We start from the raw sequence: 25,150 nt of genomic DNA on the forward strand, positions 1-25,150 counted from the left end.
CTGAGAAAATTAGCTTAGGATTCCTGCTCTAGTGGTCAAGGTTTAGAGTAAGAAATTATCCCAGAGTTATCTTATTGCTTTCAAATACAAAACTATAGTAACAAAGGGCTTTCCTGGTGACTCAGTCAGTAAAGAAACCACCTGCAGTGCAGGAGACCCACATTCATTTCCTGGGTCAGGAAGATCCCCTGGAGAAGAGAATGGTAACCTATTACAGTATTCTTGCCTGGAGAATCCCATGGATAGAGGAGCCTGGTGAGCTACAGTCAATGGGGTCACAAGGAGCTGCACACAACTGAGCAACTAACTCTTTCGTAACAAAGAATATGATTCTTAAAACAGATTCTTGGAGACACTGTATTAACAAATATCCATTGTATTATCCACAGAGCGCTGTTGGAGAAAGGATATACACAATATGGGAAGAACCAATGATTCCGTGCTGAGAGAATTTGTCCTGACTGGGCTTTCTGCTCACCCAGAGCTCCAGACAGTTTTCTTTGTGCTAGTTCTGTGTATGTACTTGATGATCCTGCTGGGAAATGGAGTCCTTATCTCTGTAATCATCTGTGATTCTCGTTTGCACACCCCCATGTACTTCTTCCTCTGTAACCTTTCCTTCCTGGACATTTGCTATACAAGCTCCTCTGTCCCATTAATTCTTGACAGTTTCCTTACAGTAAGGAAAAGGGTTTCCTTCTCTGGATGCATGGTACAAATGTTTCTCTCTTTTGCCATGGGAGCCACAGAGTGTATACTTCTAGGCATGATGGCACTTGACCGCTATGTGGCCATCTGCTACCCACTGAGATACCCTGTCATCATGAGAAAAGGTGCTTATGTGCCCATGGCAGCTGGATCCTGGGCTGCAGGTATTGTTGACTCAGTGGTGCAGACCTCTCTTGCAATGAAATTACCCTTCTGTTCTGACAATGTAATTAACCATTTCGTTTGTGAAATTCTGGCTATCCTAAAATTGGCCTGTGCTGATATTTCAATTAATGTGATCAGCATGGCAGGGTCAAATCTGATTGTTCTAGTTATTCCATTGCTACTAATTTCCATCTCTTACATTTTCATTGTTGCCACTATTCTAAGAATTCCTTCCACTGAAGGAAAACGTAAGGCCTTCTCCACCTGCTCAGCCCATCTTACAGTGGTGACTGTATTCTTTGTAACAATCTTCTTCATGTATGCTAAGCCCAAATCTAAAAGCTCCGCTGGTACAGATAATCAAGACATCATTGAAGCCCTCATCTCTCTCCTCTATGGAGTGATGACCCCCATGCTCAATCCTCTCATCTATAGTCTGAGGAATAAGGATGTAAAGATTGCTATGAGGAACATGCTGGGTAGGAGAAACTTCTCTGATGGAATATGAGTAATGATTTATACTATGTAACTCAGAATTCAAAGCTGCTGAAGACACAAAATTCAAATAGAGAAGATTACCATGTGAAAACAATTTCACAAAGTGTCATTCAAAACTGTAAGATATTGTAAACAGTGCTACAAGATCACTGAACTGCAACTGTTGCTTCAGGCCATGTTTTTCTCCAGATATATGATGAGGAATGTGATGGCAAGATCATTCAGTTTCAGTTCAGTCACTGACTCTTTGCAATCCCATGGATTGCAGCACACCCGGCTTCCCTGACCATCACCAACTCCCAGAGCTTGCTCAAACTGATGCCCATTGAGTCAGTGATGCCATCCAACCATCTCATCCTGTCATCCCCTTCTCCTTCTGCCTTCAATCTTTCCCAACATCAGGGTCTTTTCCAATGAGTCAGTTCTTCCCACCAGGTAGCCAAAGTATCGGAGTTTCAGCTTCATCATCAGTCTTTCCAATGAATATTCAAGACTGATTTCCTTTAGGATTGACCGGTTTGATCTGCTTGCAATACAAGGGACTTTTAAAGTCTTCTCCAACACCACAGCTCAAAAACATCAATTCTTCAGCTCTCAATGGAATATTACCCAGCCATTAAAAAGAGTGAAATAATGCCATTTGCAGTAACATAAACAGACCTAAAGATGGTCATACTGAGTGAAGTAATTCAGACAGCAAAAGTGAAATATTGTATAATATCACCTATATATGGAATATAAAAGTGATACAACTGAACTCCTTTATAAAATGGAGAGTCACAGACTTATACAACAAACATATGGTTACTGAAGGGTGGTGTGTAGGAATATTTAAGGAGTTTAAGAATTACACTACTGTATTTAAAGTCATTAACCAACAAATACATCCAACATATCACAGGAAATTCTGCTAAATATTATGTAAAAACTAAATGGGAAAAGAATTTGAAGATGAATAGATACATGTATATGTATGACTGAACCACTTTGCTGAACACCTGACAATAATATAACATTGTTAATCAACTATACTCCAATATAAAATAAAAAGCTTAAAATATATGACAAAATATATATTTATGACATATAAATATATGATATATCTTGGTTGCCAAAATATGTCTTGGTTACTGTTGTTACTTTTAGTTAGTTACTTTTTCATTTCTAATTGCAGAAATTAAACATGCTTGTGGCTTTTCAGAAAACTAGTATGGAAATGCAAAATATTGAAAATCTCTTAGGAAGCCCCAGGAAAACATAATCACTCTTAAATATTTAGAAAATAATAAAGACATATGTATATTACCATATGTGAAATGGAAGACCAATCCAAGTTCGATGCATGAAACAGGGAACACAAATCTGGTACACTGGGACAACCCAGAAGGATGGGATAGGGAAGGAGGTGGGAGGGGGTTTGGGATGGGGACACATGTACAACCATGGCTGATTCATGTCAATTTATAGCAGAAACCACGACAATAGTGTAAAGTAATTAGTCTCCAATTAAAATAAATTAAGTAATTAAAAAGAAAATAATAATAAAGACAAAAGGTGTTTTAAAAGATACTTTGTAACCTAAAATAAGTACACAGCCAATTATTCAAAATCACTATGAATTAGTACATATATCATATATTTATTCTTATATTGTTTATTATTTATAATTTCCACCAACACATAAAGCTCTTCATGATGAGCAGGAACTTTTCATTATCCTATAATATCAAAAAGATCTAGTAGAGGACATGACATATAATGGATGCTCAATAAATATTTTTTAAAAAAATAAATGAACCACATCATGTATAAATACTGAAATTTGTATCTGCCATATCTGAGTTAACAATGGTTTTTCAAAAAAATATCTTATTCAATATAATATTTTATGAATTAAGTATATTAACATTTTTCCCGTCATGGATCACAATCTTCTCATGGTGAAGGGGCTTGTGTAACTCAGTGAAGCTATGAGCCATGCCATGCAGGGCCACCCAAGATGAACAGGCAAGAGTGGAGAGTTCTAACAAAACATAGTTCACTGGAGGAGAGAATGACAAATCACTCCAGTATTCTTGCTGCAAGAACCCCATGAATGTGAACAATATGAAAAGGCAAAAAGATGACACAGGAAGATAAGCCTCCCAGGTCAGAAGGTGTCCAATATGCTACTGGCAAAGAGCAGAGGACAATTACTAATAGCTTCAGAAAGAATGAAACAGGGCAAACAGGAAATGATGCTCAGCTGTGGAAGTGTCTAGTGGTGAAAGTAAATTCTGAACAATATAAAGAACAATATTGCATAGGAACCTGTAATGTTAGGTCCGTGAATCAAGCTAAATTAGAGGTAGTCAAGCAGGAGATGGTAAGAGTGAACATCAACATCTTAGGAATCAGTGACCTAAAATGGGCAGGAATGGGTGAATTTAATTCAGAATACCATTATATTTACTGTGTGGAAGAATCCCTTAGAAGAAATGGAGTATCCCTCAGAGTCAACAAGAGAGGTTGAAATTCAGTACTTGGGTGCAATCTCAAAAATGACAGAATGATCTTGGTTTGTTTTTAAGACAAACATTTCACCAAAATAGTAATCCAAGACTATGCCCAAACCACCGATGCCAAAGAAGCTGAAGTTGACCAGCTCCATGAAGACCTACAAAGACCTTCTAGAACTAACACCAAAAAAAAAGATATCCTTTCCATTATAGAGGATTGGAATGCAGAGGTAGGAAGTCAAGAGATATCTGGAATAACAGTGAAGTTTGATCTTGAGCTCCTTATTGCAAAATTGAATTCAATTTCTTAAGTTGAAGAGAGTAGGGAAAACCACAAGGCCATTCAGATAAGACCTAAATCAAATTCCTTATGATTATACAGTGGAGGTGACAAATAGATTCAAGAGATTAGATCTGGTAGACAGAGTGCCATAAGAACAGTGGATGGAGGCTCCTAACTAAAGGAGGCAATGAACACCATCCCAAAAAAAGAAATGCAAGAAGGCAAAGTGGTTGTCTGAGGAGGCTTTACACATAACTGAAGAAAGAAAAGAAGCAAAAAGAAAGGGATAAAGGGAAAGATACACCCAACTGAATGCAGAGTTCCAGAAAATAGAAAGGAGAGAAGAAGGCCTTCTTCAATGAAAAATGAAAAGAAGTAGAGGAAACAATAGGATAGCAAAGATGAGAGATCTCTTCAAGAAAACTGGAGGTATCAAGGGAACATTTCATGCAAGGATGGGCATGATAAAGGACAAAAATGCTAAGGACCTAACAGAAGAAGAGATTAAGAAGAGTTGGCAAGAATACACAGAAGTACTATACAAAAAATTCTTAATGACCGGGATAACCATGATAGTGTGGTTACTCACCTAGAACCAGACATCCTGGGGCGTGAAGTCAAGTGGATCTTAGGAACCATTACTATGACCAAAGTTTGTGGAGGTTATGCAATTCCAACTGAGCTATTTCAAATCCTAAAAGATCATGCTGTTAAAGTGCTGCAGTCAATATGCCCGCGAATTTGGAAAAGAGCAGTGGCCATAGGACTGGAAAGGGTGTTTTCATTCAAATCCCAAAGAAGGACAGGGCCAAAGAATTTTCAAACTACTGGACAATTGTGTTCATTTCACATGCTAGTAAGGTCATGCTCAAAATCCTTCAAGCTAGGCTTCAACAGTACGTGAACCGAGAACTTCCAGATGTACAAGCTGGGTTTAGGAAAAGCAGAAAAACCAGAGATCAAATTGGTAACATACTTTGGATCATATAGAAAGGAAGGGAATTCCATAAAAACATCTACTTCTGCTTCATTGACTATGCTAAAGCCTTTAACTGTGTGGATCACAACAAACTGTGGAAAATTCTTAAAGAGATGGGAATACCAGACCACCTTACCTGCCTCCTCGGAAACCTGTATGCAGGTCAAGAAGCAACAGTAAGAACAGGACGTGGAACAATGAACTGGCTCAAAATTGGTAAAGTTGTAAGGCAAGGCTGTATTTTGTCACCCTGTTTATTTAATTTACATTCAGAGTGCATCATGTGAAATGCCAGGCTGGATTAATCACAAGCTGGAATCAAGACTGCTGAGAAAAATATCAACAACTTCAGATATGCAGAAGATATCACTCTAATGGCAGAAAGTGAAGAGGAACTAAAGAGCCTCTTGATGAGGGTGAAAGAGGAGAGTGGAAAAGCTGGCTTAAAACTCAACATTCAGAAAACTACAATCACGGCATCTGGTCCAATCATTTCATGGCAAATAGATGGGGGAAAGTGGAAGCAGTGACAGATTTTATTTTCTTGGGCTCCAAAATCACTGTGGTCAGTGACTGCAGCCATGAAATTAAAAGAATCCTTGGAAGGAAAGTTATGACAAACCTGGACAGTGCATTAAAAAGCAAAAATATCACTTTGCCAGCCACAGTCTGTATAGTCAAAGCTACTATTTTTCCAGTGGTCATGTAGAGATGTGAGGGTTGGACCATAAAGAAGGCTGCACAACCAAGAATTAATGCTTTTGAATTGTGGTGCTGGAGAATACTCTTGAGAGTTCCTTGGACTGCAAGACAAACCAGTCATTTCTAAAGGAAATCAACCCTGAATATTCATTGGAAGCACTGATGCTGAAGCTAAAGCCTCAATACTTTGGCCACCTGATGCAAAGCACTGACTCATTGGAAAAGACCCTGATGCTGGGAAATATTGAAGGAAGAAAAAGAAGGGGATGACAGAGAATGAGATTGTTGAATGGCACCATCGACTCAATAGACATAAATTTGGGCAAATTCAAGGATATAGTGAAGGACAGGGAAGTCTGGTGTGGTGGAGTCCACAGAGTTGCAAAGAGTTGAACATGACTTAGCGACTGAACAACAACAACAACAATATTAACATTTTATCATACGATCTCCCTTAATATAATAAATTACCTTTTTTTTAATGTGATGTGTATCATAAAGGAGAGGAAGAGGCTTTGTTTATCAGCTACCATAACTTTTCCGGCTTTGGAACATAATGAGATTAAGGTAAAAGGGTCCCCTAGTAATGCACCCTAAATATTAACCCAATAAAAACAGAAGTGACATGGTAGCAGGGAATTCCCTTTGGACTTTGAAAAGAGATCAGACCATAATGAAGACATCTCATCTCTGCATTGGATCACACAGTTTCTAAGTGGCTGGAGAACTAGACATAACTGGTAACCAACAGCAATTTTGCTAAGAGGATAAGAAGTGGCAAGCTATTCAACATATTGAAGAGCTACAAAGTTTCTGGTGTTGGAGGGTAAGGAGAGCTCCAGTTGAGACAATTTCTATTGCCTGAAGTATGCAGCCATTGGAGCAGTGCTAATGTTAGCAATGGAAACCCCATTTCTCTTGAAGGAATTGAGTCAGATAGGTCAATAGAAGAAAGCATTCTTTTCTTCCAACCTGTTGAAGAGTCGATGAGAACTGAAATATAGAACACACATCAAAAGTAAAAGACTATAACTACTTCTAAATTATAAAAGCAGGGCCTTAACATTTTCCTTTCTTGATAACACATAATTATTATTTTTCATAAGACTAAATAAATCAATTCATGTTTAGCACTAAATATTGCCTAGAACACCCTAATATCCAATAAACATCAGTGATTTTTTTTTATTAATGCTCAGTGTATTTTAATAGGTCATAAAACTTTGAATAGGCACAAAATTGTCATTCTTACATTTTTACAGAGTAATTTTGATGATATTATATTATTGTCTCTCAGCTTCAAATCCACTTTTCTTTACGAGTTTCAGCTGAGACACTGAAAACCACATTTCTTCTTTGCTAGCTAGCATCTATCAAATTCTTCCAAAAGAATTGCTAGAGAGAGAATTAAAGGTTTGATGAGGATAAGGGACTTGACCCTCTCTATTAGCTTTCTGCTCATGTTAGTATCACTCTGCTTATGGTTCTTCACCAATATAATGGCAAATTCTTAGCTGCTTCCAGTATTGGTTTCAGATTTTATTTCTTCTTTTCTATAAGCCAAGAAAAGGTGGCTTCAAGAAAATAGCACTTCTACCAGTGTTATTTCCTCAGAGCTTTGAATCTGTCACTGAGATTTCACTTCTGGTAAATAAATAGCCATGCTAAGTCTTTACTTTGTCTTGAAGTATCTTTAAAATGATAAAATATCCAATTCTATGCTTGAGAATTATAGTGAATCAGCTGGAGCATAAATAGATAACTAGCAGGAAGCTGCTGTCTAACACGTGGAGCCCAGCTTGGTGCTCTATGACCACCTAGATGCATGGAATTGAGGCGGGGGAGTGGGGGGTTATAAGGGAGGGGATACATATATATAACGAATACTGCTTCACGACGATGTATGGCAGAGAACACTACATCATTGTAAAACCATTATTCTCCGATTAAAAAAACAAAAAAATAGATTTTAGATTTGGTCAGATTGTCATTTCCATCTGACCAAATCTATTTGTTTTTTTCATTTCCACAGGCTTCCCTGGTTATTTAGTCAGTAAAGAGTCTGCCTGCAATGTGGGAGATCCGGGTTCAGTCCCTGGGTCGGAAAGATCCCCTGGAGAAGGAAATGGCAACCCACTCCAGTACTCTTGCCTGGAGAATTCCATGGACAGAGGAGTTTGGTGGACTACAGTCCACGGGGTCACAAAGAGTCGGACACAACTGAGTGACTAACACTTTTCATTTCCATACGTAACTAAATAACAAGTACTGGGAAAGACATCTGTATTTCCTCTAAAGTTCCTTCCTTGTGTCTAAAATGTAGATTATAAAAACCTCTATAGTCAAAATGAAATATAATAATTACCATATGATCATACAAAAAGAAAACATCAAGTAGTTCATCAAGTCCTGAAATACATGTAACAAAGAATAAATTTAGGACCTTGAGAGAAATAAATAAAAAAACATACCTCCTTTCTTTTTTTCAATGTGTATCTAGCACTCACCTATTAATTAATTACATGCCAGATACACAGTCTGCCATGTCTACTAATTTGATAAATTAATGCATAAATAAATGAATGAAAGAAATAATATCAGAAAGGCACATATATTTTCCAAAATAATTTATCAAGATCACATTATTGAATCCTCATGATAACTTTTCAAGGACCTACTGTTTCCCCAACTTTACAGAACAGAATCTGATTCCAGAAATGTAGAAATACCTGAAGTCACAACCAGGATGTGGGAAGTGTTCTATTTGGATAAAATAATTAACAAACCTAACAACACAACTATAGTGGGATACACATTATCCTAAATTATATGTGGAACAGGTATAAAAATTGATATTTTTTTAGCCTGAGAGAAAGAATCTGCAAAATCAGTGAAAAAATAATAAACAGTCCATGTTCTCTCAATGAAACTAAAGGGAATTAACTAAATAAAAACTCTACAACCTAAGATAAACAAACATAAATGACAAATGAGTAGCAGTGATATTCAAAATATTTAATAACTTCTATGGCAAGTGAAGCAACTTTTCATTCCAAAATATCAGAATGAGTACCTGCCATAATCAGTGCTAAATGCTAATAAAATTAGCAGTTTAGAGTTCAGTTCAGTTGCTCAGTCATGTCCGACTCTTTGCGACCCCATGAATCGCAGCACGCCCGGCCTCCCTATCCATCACCAACTCCCGGAGTTTACTCAAACCCATGTCCATTGAGTCGGTGATGCCATCCAACCATCTCATCCTCTGTCGTCCCCTTCTCCTCCTGCCCCCAATCCTTCCCAGCATCAGGGTCTTTTCCAATGAGTCAACTCTTCACATCAGGTGGCCAAAGTATTGGAGTTTCAACTTCAACAACAGTCCTTCCAATGAAAGTGTTCCAATGAACACCCAGGACTGATCTCTTTTAGGATGAACTGGTTGGATCTCCTTGCAGTCCAAGGGACTCTCAAGAGTCTTCTCCAACACCACAGTTCAAAAGCATCAATTCTTTGGTGCTCAGCTTTCTTCACAGTCCAACTCTCACATCCATAAATGACCACTAGAAAAACCATAGGACCTTTGTTGGCAAAGTAATGTCTCTGCTTTTTAATATGCTCTCTAGGTGGGTCATAACTTCCTCCCAAGGAGTAAGTGTCTTTTAATTTCATGCCTGCAATAACCATCTGCAGTGATTTTAGAGCCCAAAAAAATAAAGTCTGACACTATTTCCACTATTTCCCCATCTACTTCCCATGAAGTGATGGGACCAGATAGATGCCATGATCTTAGTTTTCTGAATGTTGAGCTTTAAACCAACTTTTTCACTCTCCTCTTCCACTTTCATCAAGAGGCTTTTTAGTTTCTCTTCACTTTCTGCCATAAGGGTGGTGTCATCTGCAAATCTGAGGTTATTGATATTTCTTCCGCCAATCTTGATTCCAGCTTGTGCTTCTTCCAGCCCAGCGTTTCTCATGATGTACTCTGCATATAAGTTAAATAAGCAGGGTGACAATATACAGCCTTGACATACTCCTTTTCCTAATGGGAACCAGTCTGTTTTTCCATGTCCAGTTCTAACTGTTGCTTCCTGACCTGCATATAGGTTTCTCAAGAGGCAGGTCAGGTGGTCTGGTATTCCCATCTCTTTCAGAATTTTCCACAGTTTATTGTGATCCACACAGTCAAAGTCCAGTTGTATCTAAATCAGGAGAATTGATCCAAAGATGTTAGAGACCAAGAAAGTTAAAATATCCTAACTGGATTTAACCTCGTAATTTCTCCAAAGCCCTTAACTGGATATACCTGTGACATATTAAGGAGACAATGATGATCAAGTCCTTGGTGATTATGGTAAATGCCATGAGTAAGAGTGGATAATACATGAATTTGTCGTGAGTCCAGTATTGCATCATCCTCCAGGGGAAAATAATTAATACACTTCTACTTAATAAGTAACAGAAAGTAATCACCATGAACAAAGTTTTTCAACCAGAAAACTGCTGAATAAACGTAAGGTCATGGGTGTGATGCACTTTAAGGAAGAACTTTTTAGGGTGTAAGACTATTTAGCTTATCAAGGGAGGCAGAAAACATTACTGGTTACAAAATAGTATGTGTGGCCAAACAATTTAGATTGAAATGTCATGTACATATCTACCTTACTAAGCTATACTCTCAATTCAGTTCAGTTGCACAGTTGGTCCAACTCTTTGTGACCCTATGGACTATAGCATGCCAGGCTTCCCTGTCCATCACCAACTCCCAGAGCTTGCTCAAATTCATGTCCATCGAGCTGGTGATGTCAGCTAACCATTTCATCCTCTGTCATCCCCTTTTTCTCCTGCCTTCAATCTTTCCCAACATCAGGGTGTTTTCCAAGGAGCCAGTTCTTCACATCAAGTGGCCAAATTATTGGAGTTTCAGCTTCATCATCAGTCTTTCCAATGACTATTCAGGACTGATTTCCTTTAGGATTGACTGGTTCGATCTTCTTGCTGTTCAAGGGATTCTCAATAGTCTTCTCCAACACCACAGTTCAAAAGCATCAATTCGTCAGTGCTCAGCTTTCTTTACAGTCCAACTCTCACATTCATACATGACTACTGGAAAAACATTAGCTTGGACTAGATGGACCTTTGTTGGCAAAGTAATGTCTCTGCTTTTTAATATGCTGCCTCAGTTTGTTGTAGCTTTTCTTCCAAAGAGCAAGCATCTTTTAATTTCAAGGTGGCAGTAACCATCTACAATTATTTTGGAGCCCAAATAAATAAAGTCTGTGACTGTTTCCATTGTTTCCCCATCTATTTGCCATGAGGTACATCTATTTGCCATGAAATGATGGGACGAATGCCATGATCTTCATTTTTTGAATGCTAAGTTTTAAGGCAGATTTTTCACTCTCCTCTTTCACTTTCATCAAGAGGTTCTTTAGTTCCTCTTTGCTTTCTACCATAAGAGTGGTATCATCTGCATATCTGAGGTTACTGATATTTCTCTCAGCAATTTTGATTCCGGCTTGTGGTTTAACCAGCCTGGTATTTCTCATGATGTACTCAGCATATAAGTTACATAAACAGGGTGACAACATATAGCCTTGATGTACTCCTTTCCCAATTTGAAAACGGTCCATGGTTTCATGACCAGTTCTAATTGTTGCTTCTTGGCCTGTATACAGGTTTCAAAAGAGACAGGTAAGGTGGTCTGGCATTCCCATCACTTTAAGAATTTTCCAGTTTGTTGTGATCCACACAGTCAAAGGCTTTAGCATAGTCGATGAAACTGAAGTAGATGTTTTTCTGGATGGAATTCTCTTGCTTTTTCTATGATCCAATGAATGCTGGCAATTTGATCTCTGGTTTCTCTGCCTTTTCTAAATCCATCTTGAACATATGGGAGTTCTCGTTTCATGTACTGTTGAAGCCTAGCTTGGGAGAATTTTCTATATTACTTTACTAGCCTGTGAAATGAGTGCAATTGTGTAGTAGTTTGAACATTCATTGGTACTGCCCTTCTTGGGATTGGAATGAAAACTGACCTTTCCCAGAACTGTGGCCACTACTGGTATACAGAGTGCAGTACTTTTACATCATTATCTTTTAGGATTTGAAATAGCTCAGCTGGAACTTCATCACCTCCACTAGCTTTGTTTGTAGTGATTCTTCCTTAGGCCCACTTGACTTCACACTCCAAGACGTCTGGAAATAGGTAAGTGATCACACCATTGTAGTTATCTATGTCATTAATATATTTTTTGTATGCAGTTCTTCTGTGTATTCTTGCCACCTCTTAATATCTTCTGCTTCTGTTAAGTCCATACCATTTCTGTCCTTTATTGTGCCCATCTTTGCATGAAATATTCCCTTGGTATCTTTAATTTCTTCAAAGAGATCTCCAGTCTTTCCCATTCTGTTGTTTTCCTATATTTCTTTGCATTGTTCACTTAGGAAGCCTTTCTTATCTCTCCTTACTCTTCTTTGGAACTCTGCATTCAGAAGGGTATATCTTTCCTTTACTCCTTTGCCTTTTGCTTCTCTTTTCTCAGCTATTTGTAAGGCCTCCTCAGAGTCAGGATACTGAACTCCAAAGCCATTCTCTTTTTATAATTGCAAGATGTATATTTTAAATCATCAACATAATTAGAATAGCAAGAACCCTTACTGAATACCTAGTATGTACCCATACCTACCTTAAACTTTTCATGTGCACTCCCTCATTAATTCTAAGAATAACAATATCAGGTATCTTTGAGTTCCTAATTTTACAGACACGGAAACTGAGTCTTAGAGAGGTGTAAGTGACCTCACTGAGGTCGTAGAGGTAGTATCTGACAAACCTGGGCTGTTGAACTCCAGAGTCTAATGTTCTCAACCATCTCACTCTTCTGCCTCCTAAATGACAGAAAATGCTTTGCTCCTGTAGAATCAATAAAGCCACAAGTATAATCCAGAGGAAAGATCCTCCTTTATCACAGAGAATCTCACAATCCTAAAACATTCTCTTCACTAACACATGTGCTTGAATATTTTGACAAAACACATGGGGAATGGCTGAAGGAAGTAAAAAATTATAGCCTGGTATAAGAAAGACTCAGAAACAGCAATCTGGAAGTACTTAAAAAGTTGTCATGAAAAAGGAGCATATAATTATTCTTGTTTTTCCACAAGGAAAGATGGAGCTTGCATACAGAGAGTTAATATATAGCTAAATATAAAGAACTTTCCAATAATGAGAATTATTCAGAAGTAACCTGAATGTCTACATAAAGTGCTCTAATTGCCACTGGATTGGGGGCTGAAGTAAAATGAACATCAACCACACTACAAGTGTGTTTCTGTAATCTCATAAGGGTTAGAAATAAATTAATTTTAAGATGATTTCCAGTTCTGAGATGGAATCATTTAGAATTTGACTCTTCCTCTGGTGTGACTGTATCAGTTCAGTTCAATTCAGTGGCTCAGTCATGTCTGACTCTTTGTGACCCCATGAACTGCAGCACGCCAGGCCTCCCTGTTCTTCACCATCTCCTGGAGCTTGCCAAAATTCATATCCATTGAGTCAGTGATGTCATCCAACCATCATCCTCTGTCATCTCTTTCTCTTCCTGCCTTCAATCTTTCCCAACATCAGGGTCTTTTCCAATGAGTCAGTTCTTCCCATCAGGTGGCCAGAGTACTGGAACTTCAGCTTCAGCATCAGTCCTTGCAATGAATATTCAGGACTGATTTCCTTTAGGATTGACTGGTTCGATCTTCTTGCTGTTCAAGGGATTCTCAAGAGTCTTCTCCAACACCACAGTTCAAAAGCATCAATTCTTCAGTGCTCAGCTTTCTTTATAATCCAACTCTCACATCCATACATGACTACTGGAAAAACCATAACCTTGACTAGACGGACCTTTGTCGGTAAAGTAATGTCTCTACTTTTTAATATGCTGTCTCAGTTTCTCATAGCTTTTCTCCCAAGGAGAAAGCATCTTTTAATTTCATGGCTGCAGTCACCATCTGCAGTGATTTTGGAGCCCAAGAAAATAAAGTCTGACTTTACAAGAGTGTGACTGTATAAGAGTATGTGTTTAATTAACTTTACCATTATTGAAATTATTCCAAAATAAAATATATGCATTCCCCCTAAAGGATATATTAGAATTATCATGGCAACATTGCTTATAATAGTAGAAATTAATTAATTAATTAAAGCAAGGTATATGTTCATTACTTGAAACTAGATTAAATAAATCTTGAAACGTATATTTTAATATATGTGTGTGCTCAGTCACTCAGTCGTGTCCAACTTTGTGACCCCATGGGCTGTAGCCCACCAGGCTCCTCTGTCCATGGAATTTTCAAGGCAGAAATACTGGAGGAGGTTGCAATTTCCTACTTCAGGGGACCTTCTGAACCCTGGGATCAAAATCATGTCTCTTGCATCTCCTGCACTGCCAAGTGGATTTTTTCCACAGTGCCACCTGGGAAGTCCTAATAGAAAAGTAAATAGGCATTATAAACCTATACCCTGAGTACCTGATGATGTGTGAAAAATGCTTATGATTACTGTTAAACCTAACAGGATGCAAATTATAAATAAACATAGAAATTTTATGATCTATAATATAATGTTTCCCATGTTTATCTTTAAAGTTTTTGAAACTGTATTTTTCAATTAATTATGTCCAAGTTCATCCCAATGTTGACCATATTGCCTGCCCCTTAACAGGTATTCAAAAAATACTTGATAAATGAATAATGGGAAAAGAGCATGGCATGTTTTTAATAAAATATTTTGGGAAAATTAGTTAATATTTTAAAAATATCAGTCTATTTTACACATTAGACACAAAACAACATAGCTATCATATGGAAAAAACAAAGCCAAATAAAACCATAGAAGAAAATTTTGCTCATATTTTTAGGGATAATATGAAAATCTTAAAGAAAATTTATATAGCATGTCAAAAATAAGAAGAAAAACCACAAACTGGAAAAGCATTTGCAGAAAATTTGAAGAAAAAGTGGTAATTTATTAAGTGTTCATATAAATTATGGAGAAGGCAATGGCACCCCACTCCAGTACTCTTGCCTGGAAAATCGCATAGATGGAGGAGCCTGGTAGGCTACAGTCCATAGGGTTGCTAAGAGTCGGACAGGACTCAGTGACTTCACTTTCACTTTTCACTTTCACTTTTCACTTTCATGCATTGGAGAAGGAAATGGCAACCCACTCCAGTGTTCTTGCCTGGAGAATCCCAGGGATGGGGGAGCCTGGTGGGCTGCCATCTATGAGATCACACAGAGTTGGACACGACTGAAGTGACTTAGTAGCAACAGTAGCAGCATATAAATTAAGAGGAAAATTATCAAAACCCAAGATAGTTAAGCAAAGGGTACAAACGAATAATAAAAAGGTAAATATAAATAGTAGTATAGAGGAAATGGTAAATCAACTAGGAATAAAAAGTTAAGCAAAGTAATGTTTTATACAAATAGCAAATAGGATTTTCCTGGTGTCTCACTGTAAAGAATCTGCCTGCCATTGCAGGAGAAACTGGTTCAATCCCTGCTCCTGGGATTGCACATGCCCTGGAGTGACTAAGCCTGTGCGCCACAGCTACTGAGGCTGGACTCTAGAGCCAAGAAGCTGCAACTACTGAGCCCACATGCCACAACTACTGAGGCCTGCACGCCCTAGAGCCCATGTCCCCAACAAGAGAAGCAACCACAGTGAGAAGCCTGCACGCCACAACTAGAGAGTAGCCCCTGCTCTCCACAACTACTGAAAAGCCTGTGCAGCAACAAAAACCCAGTGCAGTCAAAAGTAAAATAACAAATAAATAGAAAAGAATAAATACATTCCTTGGTTCTGAAATATATATATTAAAAAGTGGTCTCTGCAAATACAGCAGTAGCAGAGTAATAAAATGTTTCATAAAAATAATTTTTCACATTTACTAAGAATTCTCTAATTTCATATCTTTCCATTCCACAGTCCCATCTCTAGAGAGTAACCTTAAGTTATTTCCAGTATAAGGAAAACAAATTAGATTGCCTTGACAAACTCCTTTCCTGATTTGGAACCAGTCTTTTGTTCCATGTCTGGTTCTAACTGTTGCTTCTTGACCTGCATACAGATTTCTAAGGAGGCAGGTCAGGTGGTCTGATATTCCCATCTCTTTCAGAATTTTCCACAGTTTGTTGTGACCTACAGAGGCAAAGGCTTTGGCATAGTCAATAAAGCAGAAGTAGATATTTTTCTGGAACTCTCTTGCTTTTTTTGAAGATCCAACGGATGTTGGCAATTTGATCTCTGGTTCCTCTGCCTTTTCTAAATCCGGTTTGAACACCTGGAAGTTCTCAGTTCACATCTTGTTGTTTAAAGTGTGTTATTCAGGAATCAAAATATCAAGATTGGCTTGGGGAAAAAATGGCACTAAATAATTACTAGATGTTACCACCCAAAAACACCTCTCTAATGTCTCAAACTGAACCTAGATATATTTATGAGAATCCTTATAGGCGATAGCATCATTTTTTCTCCTTCAAATAGCACACATGAAAGAGCATCCTTTGACAATAAAAATCATTATCAACTGACTGGGGCTTTCAGATTTATTCAGTATTTTCTCATTTGACTGTCATGTCGGCCTCATAATTATCTCTCATGACTGTCATGTCAGTAGTCAGTAGGCAATACCCTGTCCATATTCCAAACTAAATAACCAAACTATAGATATGTCAAGTTAGATTTTTCCAAGGTCAGCTAAGACAGCTAAGACATGGAGGAGTACAAATGCAATCCTGAGTTATTTGGTTCTAAAGCCCATGATTTTCCATAATACCACACTGCTATTCCTGTGGTAGCAATAATTAAGTTGACAAGTATTGATTTTGTAAATCAGAAGCATAATAGTTCTTTCCACAGAAGTGTAGATTAAATCTCTGAATGAAGGTAGAATGAGTGAGCACAATTGGCTGAAATTAATAACTGCTTTAAATCCAATCACTGTGTAGTTGTTATACTCTCCTTCCTCCTTGGAGCATAGAATGCTAGTCATTCTTCTCTACCATTATCTCCACTCTTTCATTCTTCTACTTTTCCAATGACCATATAACATTGTCCCAAGGCATTAATACAATAACCACAACCTATCTACCTGTTTTGATGAGGTTGTTACTCTTTGGACAGACTAGTTCAACCTTTAGTATGATTTTCTCACTTGCCTAAGATTTACCCTCTAAAGCTTCTCTATCTTTCTCCGAGTGGTAATCTTCAGCTTGAATTAAAGCCACCACTATAATTCCACTAGCTCTGTGACATCTCCATGACAAAGGGTAAATTAGATGTGCATATCAACCTCACATTTAAGCAACTGGTCCACAGGCAGAATATAAATGTTACAAAAGCTGCTGACTGTGCACTTTGTAATTACTCATACATTGTGGTTTATAGAATAAAATATCTTCATACATTTCAATATTTTATGCCAATTTAATGAGTCTGGGGTATTGTAAATTCTGTAATATAGGGTTCATGTCTTGCCTTTCTTCTCTAAATGTTAATAGTTCATTTATATTCTTGGATTTAAACAACCGGGTATCTGAAAAAAGCACAACATAAATGAGCTGATAGTTTCACTGAGGTACTCTGTAGTTTCTTTGAGTTAATAATATAAAGTCAGCACTCTATGATAAACAACATATCATTAAACCCTGATTTTTTGTTCCTAATGACACATCTCCACCTCCATTTTATTTAGGATTATTTTTAGGCAGACCTTTTATATTTGTACACAGACATTCCCACACATCTATCTGGATAAAAAAACATACCCAAATATGTAAAACACAACCACACATTTATAGAATATATGATTGCTATCATCAAATGTCACTATTCAGAAAAATGTTAATCATTAATTAGCTCAAAAATCTGCTAGTTACTATGCTTATATATTACATATTTATAATACTGAATGCTCAATAATTGGCTATACTGACATTAGTTAATTTTATATTCTAATGCCCTGAAATAAAATTTCTCATCATTAGCATCTATGTAAGAGTTTGAGATATATATTTTTATATTATCTAACAACTTCAATTATAGTTCAAGAAACAGATTTAGAAAACCACAAGTCATATTTGAAATGAGTGTATTCCCCAATTCCAATGCTCTGATGTACCTTGACCACTAAACATTCCTTAGATTTATGTGTTTTCACATGTGCTTATCAATGTTATTTGCCACTGGGGACTAAGAAAGTACAAAAGGGGTTTTTAATCCTCATCTTTTTCACAGCTATTTTCATCTCTTTGTTGCTTACACTATAGATGATTGGATTCAACCCGGGGGTTAAAACCACACAGAGTAGGGCCATAAATTTATCTATTTCCTGTGAATCTACATGGAGAGAGCTGTCCCATAGAACAAATCCACTACACTTAGGTGGGCTGCACATTTGAAAAGGCTTTGCTTCGATCATTCACTTTGCTGATTCTTAGGATGCTGGAGAGGACGGACATGCAAGAAATAAAAATGAGCAGAATCAGCACGAGAAAGAAGTACACTGATCACCAACACGATTAACTGAAACTTGGAAGTGTCTACACAAGCCAATTTCAGGACTCTGAATTCTGGACAGCCAGAATCTCACAAGTGAAATGACATCCACTTCCACTCAAAGACAGTTGCAACACAGACACAGGGCAGTGAAGGAGCCTGTCACCCAGTAGCCAGCTGCAATCTGTACATAAACCTTCTTATTCATGATGATGAGTTATCTCAGAGGGTTGCAGATGGCCACATATTGGTCATATGCCATCACGGATAAGAACACACACTCAGTGGGGCCCATGGCCAAAGAGAAGTACATCTGGGCAGCACACCCTGAGAATGAGATGGTGTTTTTCCCTGAAACAAAGTTTGCCAGCATTGGAGTCAGGACACAAGTTTACCAGATATCCAGACATGACAGGTTGCTGAGGAAGTACATGGATGTGTGTAGGTGATAATCCAGAACACTAAAAGAAATCAGAATACTATTACCCAGTAAGGTGATCAAGTACATCAGCAAGCACAGTACAAATATGGTGATTTCAATTTAGGTATACTGAGTAAATCCCAGAAAGAAAAAAATTAGAAATGACTGTTGAGTTTGTCTTGCCCATTTTAATCCTCCTTGTCCATCTGTAGTAGTGAATAAAAGTATACATGGCCTATGTTTAAATTTTACATTCTAGCAACTTTAAAGGGACTTTTGTTAGGAGAACTTTAAAAAGAGTGTTGCCCTTCAATATTACTAGCAATATCACATTAATTATTCACTCATTCATGCCACATTTACTAAATACACTGAGAATCTAGAGCTAACACAAGTCCTTCTTTCAGGCAGTTCATAATCAAATACAGGGCACAGTCAAAACCACAATATGCATGCCCCAGGGCAACAGGCAAACAGAATAAGAACCCCATCTCTATGTTGGGGGCAGATTATCAATCAAAAGTAGCACTGAACTTAATCAGGTCAAGGACCAGGGGAGATGTGCCAAGTGAGGAGCAATTTTTTACAAAGTTATAATGAGAGAGAGTTTGCTTGCCCTTCATAAAGCTGAAAATTATCTTATGAATAGACAGACACACTGACACAAGGAACATTAGGAGTTAGACTGAGAAGATTGGCTGGAGTCCAATGACTATGCATGTGTGCGTGCTAAGTCGCTTCAGTCATGTCCAACTATAATGTCACCCAGTTTCTCTCCTCAAGAAGGCAATTTGAATATGAAAATAATATTGAACCCCTTCTTTTCTTAGAAACAAAATCACTTTCCAAGTTGTAGTATTTTATTATTCAAATAAAATTTCTTACAACATATCTAACAACCAATCACATATTGAGACATATGTTTAAAAATCACTTTCTAAAGAGCAGGCTCAGATGAGCCTTCACATACATAGGCCTTGTGTTCTCTTTTATCTACATCTCTATCCTCATCTCCCATTACTCTATTTCCATGCACACTTTCTGCTCTGAAATAGCAATAGACTTGTCATTCCTATATTCATCATGAATTTAACATTTCTATGTTTTAAATATATATTTTACCTCCTTGGACTGTCTTTGTTTCCCATCTGCAATCTTGTCTTTCATAATATTACTCTTAATAACATTGCTCAATCATCAAAACCATGTGCAGAAATCTTAACTGCAGTTTCATTCTTTGCACATGTTATTGAAGTATATCACAATGGACTATACTCAGATGTGCATGTTTCTATTCTTCCCACCTTGCACTGTGAGCTTCAAGAGCTTGTTCCCCACAGTCCAGCAAGATGATAACTTGCACTAAAGATTTTTAATAACACAATGCTTCCTTGACTATGCTAACTTCTGATACCTGTAAAATGCATAAATTTTACCATATATCTCTAAGCCAAAATAAAAACCTGAAGATTTCTCAATTCGTTTACATCTGCTTTCTTACATGTGACATTAAAGAATGTAGTTGAATTAGCTTTTAAACCTTATTTGATGTAGAATCTGAAAGGAAAGAGGATGAAGACCACATTTACTAAAAGAAGAGGTTCCAGTCAACCTCTGTAGAGCATTAGAACGCTATCCTCAGAGTGTGAAATCTGGGCTCTAAATCAAACCATGATTCTTACTGGTACATAAAATTAGGCAAATCATCACTTGAACTTTTTGAAACTTGCTTTCCTAATATACACAAAGAAGATAATTCCTATCTAGTACAGATATGAAAGATCTAGATTAACTTCTTTGAAATTCTCCCTCCATAATCCCAATTTCATGGTCTCACCAATATTTCAGAGAATCACAGTAATGCATTTATGATTTCAAGGACACCCCACTTTCCAGAAGCATAATTGCCTGAATGCGCTCCTGTGCTGGCCCACAGCGAGTCAAATTTTTAAAATTTATCACATTTTTCACAATTAAAATTTCAACCCCCAATCCATGTGTGAAAATAAAACACTTTACTTAATATTTCCAGAAAGGCAAAAGTTAGGCATGCCTGGTCTCTAACACCCACTTTGGTCAGTATATACTTCACTTCCACTTAGGGCTTCTCTGTTGGGCTTTCCCCACCCAGCACTCAGTTTTCTTTTCTTTTCAGTGCTCTGGCTCTGGCCCTTCATGTCCCATCTCTCCTTTCTGTCTCACTTCACCACTCTTCTGTCCACTTTCAGAAGCAAACCAATGAACTCTTTTCCTTTTCTCATGCAGATTGAGTCCCACTCATTTCTTCATCCTTATCTTAGATCTTTGTCAGAGTGGCTCAGAGGTTAAAGCGTCTGCCTGGAATGCGGGAGACCCCGGTTCAATCCCTGAGTTGGGAAGATGCCCTGGAGAAGGAAATGGCAATCCACTCCAGTACACTTGCCTGAAGAATCCCATGGAGGGAGGAGCCTGGTAGGCTACAGTCCATGGGGTCGCAAAGAATCGGACACGACTGAGCGACTTCACTTTCTTCTTTCTTTACTTTCAGTACTCCAAGACATTTTATATTTTATCTTTCTCTATAATGATTTCTGATTCCAATGCTAAGATAATTAAATATTTCCCAACTAACTCCTCTCTTTCTTTCTAAATGTCGAAGCCAGAATCCAACTTGCCCTTTTTAAAACTGAGAGATGTTTGGTTAGGATTTGTCTGAGGTAAATGTCTGGAATATATAGCCAAAAGTTTTATCGTGTATTCAGGACTCATGTCTTCAACTCATTTTCCCTACCAACTAGTTACTTCTTTTTAAAGTAAATATCTTTATTCTGCTTTATTGGCCTAGCTGAGACCCATTAACAAATTTTGTAAATCTGAGATTACAGAAAGAGATGGCTAACACCTTGCTCCCATTTACCTCAGCACATGAAACAAGCATCTTTCCTTTCTGGCTGATGTGTGCTTCAATATTTAAAGTTGATCTTCAGCACAGACTTTCTTATTAATCTGGCACAGTGCTCAAAAGAAAAAGATCTTGTATGTGGACTGGATGGATAATAGGCCTCTGTCTTTGCAAAGAACATATGAACACACACTATACATGATTTCCCTATGGATTAAGCCTGTCTCTGGCCAGCAGTGACCACACAACTAGGATCCTTCATCCATATCCTTTCTGTTAACAGGACCAGTTACTAGATATGTGACTTTGAACAAACAACTTTTATATCTCAATATTCTCACCTACACATGGGGATTTTTTTTTCTTTAACACATAATTTATTGATTTCTTCAATCCCCTAAATTTTATTGTGCAAAATTGACTAAGATGATTTGTGGCTGAAGGATTTTCAGAGCAACTATTTCCAGGTGGCTAACACAGATAAAGAACAATATGAATTGTAAATATATTTTGGAATATTCAATTTTGAGTATTATATTGCCCTGCTGAATGTTACCATGGAGATTTTAACAGCCTCATTGTGGTGTTCTTTAGAGAGATAAAGTTTAAGTGCGTAAATGCATCTGGCATATGGTAAACACTATTTTGGTTTCCTTCATCTTCAATTGTTCATTTTTTCAAATTCTTTCATTTCTGTCCCCAGTTTCACATACCTACAAAGGTACCACTAAATTTTTATCGATCAGATCCGTTCAGGTATATGTTCTCTTCTTCCCCAACTAACCATGTATAATTTTCATCACATATGATATAATATTGATGCATGTTATATCAAACTTTCCTCACTTGGTGGTGAAGAGTGTATACCACTGTAGCAAAAGCCAACACCATTGAAAACAAGGAATTTACAGGTTGATTTTTTTAAAGGCTATTTCAACTCATTTTGTTAAATGTTAAATGAGTGTGTATCACAAATATTATGGTCTCATGGGTTTGATCTCAAGGGTCTAAAGTTTTCACAGGAACACATCACCAGCAACAACAACAACAAAAATTAAAATTTCTCAAAACAATTCCAAAAATACTCATGCATACATAATATCTATGAAAGTCAAAATTATTTTGTTAGCCAAGGACTTGTTGTTCCATTTCATTTTCACACAAATCAGAAAATGTATTCAAGAACAAGTAACAAAGTTTTCAAAATAGAGAGGCTGCAGGGTAGAGAATGGCTGTCTGTTCATGATCAGCACTGTAAAAAATGTTTGCAAACCAAACCAAAGAAAACTGAATTGGTGCCATGAGGTAAACTGTTATAGAATCAGAACTCTGGTGACACCAGCCTAATTTATGTTCTAGATAAGACTGCAAATCTGCTGCCTATTTCACAACAACCTCACTGGACCAGTAAGAAATGACACCAGTAGACATGTACTCACTTACACCAAACCAAAGACCAGGAAACTATATTCTGATTAAACGATGGATTCTTGACCTAAATATACAGCTTTTGAGGATATTCAAATTACTTCAGATTTCAAATTACTGTTTTGATTCTATTTTTCATTTTTCTCTTCAGTATACCAAAGAAAATATCATCTTAGAATTTCTTTAATTCCTATTATTTATAGATGATTCATGATAAAAATATATTCTATCCCCAAAACACATGGCTTACTTTGACTCAGTTTAATATCCCCTTAGAAATATGTTTCTAGTGTATGTTCTCAGTTATTACCTTAAATGGAAGTTCAGCTTGCCTCCTAGGTTGCAACACATAGCAGATTGCTTTGCACTGGTCTTCTATTTGTAGCATATTGTACAAAATTTTCCACAAGGTTGATAAATTTCTGAAGGTATTACCACTGAGGAGCCATAATATCACAGGACTTCTCTGGAAAACATTAATAGCAAAGGCATTATTCCAAATTGTTTTAAAAGCTCCTATATAGTAGAGCCAAATAAGATTGTTTACAAAGGGAGTATATTTTGATTCTGCTAGTACAAATGTAAGAGGGAAGCTAATATTTAAGAATATGGAAGATTTCATCTGCCCTTCAAACCCAAGTAGAAACACTGCCCCATTGTGAAGACCAAGGAATTTCTCTAAAGAATCTTCTCCAGACTCAGGAAGGCAATTTAAATATTTCTTGCTTCCAGGGATTCATGAAATTTTCTAAGCTATAAGTTTAAATTGCTCAGGGGGAAAATGTTTAAAACTTTTGAAAACTTCAAGAATAATGCCCTAAAGACTTAATTATATTAAATCCATTACTGTATTTTAAATAACCAATCAGAAGTACTGAGAATATATCTTATCTCATTCTCAATCTTATGATATATGGCTGGAATCCTTAATCCAAACATATTTTAATGTTTTTATCCACACCTTTGTTCATCCTACTGTCTTATTCACAATATTGCAGAAAGACCTCATTTAGCTACATTAACTCTTGGTTATTAAAAATAATAATAAAAAGACAAATTTCTACACACTGTTGTCAGAATTTTATATATATTATTTAATTGTAATTTGTTAATCAATTAGTGAGTAAAAAGAAAAGGGTTTTATTGTAGAAAATAACTATTTCATCTGACTCTGAAACTCAGAATTTACATGTGCTATGTGAATATGAGTGGCATTTTAAAATTCACAACAAATTCAGAAGTTTGAAATCATGTAATTGAAACCTATAAGCCATCACGCTATTCAGTTTTCTATAACTCCACAACCTAACTTCTAACTCAATCCCATCCCATTATATAAGCATCTCCAAAGAATTTACCCAAAGAGATATACCCAAATTAACTGACATATAGTCACTATCTATCTAATTTACACAATTAGGAGGTAATGGTGAATACATATATATCCCAAGGGCTCTGAGCTGTTTTTTATTTATTTATTTATTTTTACTTCCGCAGGTAGAACTCACCTTTCCTTGAACTGCTTCATCCAAATAGTGAACACAGTTTGTTTATCACAAACCACTAACATAGGTAAAACAAATTTTGACTAAAAGTCTGAAGATAATGGGGGGAAAACAGCAACTGAACAGGGAAGTAGTTAAAACTGGGTATCCAACATCATTGTTTCTAAAGTTTATTGACCTGATTACAAGGAATTGGTTTCTGAATGTCATATTAGGTCCTGGTCTGTCACCATATGATTAAGCTTCTCTCCAAGAACAGAGCTCTTCAACTATTTCTTCCTTTCTTCACCCCAAGTCACAAGGGGTCCTCAAAATCCTATGTCCAACATTACTTAAGTGAAGCACCCAAATAAGTAACATCAGGACAATGTTTCAAGCAAATGAAATTATTCTTTTACATTCTTTGACAGATAAATTTTAGTTTCTATTTTTTAACCTATCTAATAACAGATATTTATTAAAAATGCAAGTCATTCTTCCCTGCTTCAGATTTTATGTATCACAGTCCCAGGAAATGGAATATAGCAGCCTG

General features: G+C 37.0%; 1 protein-coding gene and 1 pseudogene across 1 annotated transcript; one reads left to right on the forward strand and one right to left on the reverse strand.

The window, feature by feature from the left end:
• The first annotated feature begins 418 nt into the window (after positions 1–418).
• On the forward strand, positions 419–1,381 carry LOC122431929 (olfactory receptor 13C8-like). Its single transcript, XM_043453591.1, has one exon. It carries the CDS (start codon positions 419–421, stop codon positions 1,379–1,381), a length of 963 nt encoding a protein of 320 aa, XP_043309526.1.
• A 16,679-nt stretch (positions 1,382–18,060) lies between these two features.
• LOC122431795 lies at positions 18,061–18,991 on the reverse strand (annotated as a pseudogene).
• Positions 18,992–25,150: the final 6,159 nt, after the last annotated feature.

The sequence above is a fragment of the Cervus canadensis genome, chromosome 30 (genome assembly GCF_019320065.1).
Source record: "Cervus canadensis isolate Bull #8, Minnesota chromosome 30, ASM1932006v1, whole genome shotgun sequence".
Taxonomy (NCBI): Eukaryota; Metazoa; Chordata; class Mammalia; order Artiodactyla; family Cervidae; genus Cervus; species Cervus canadensis.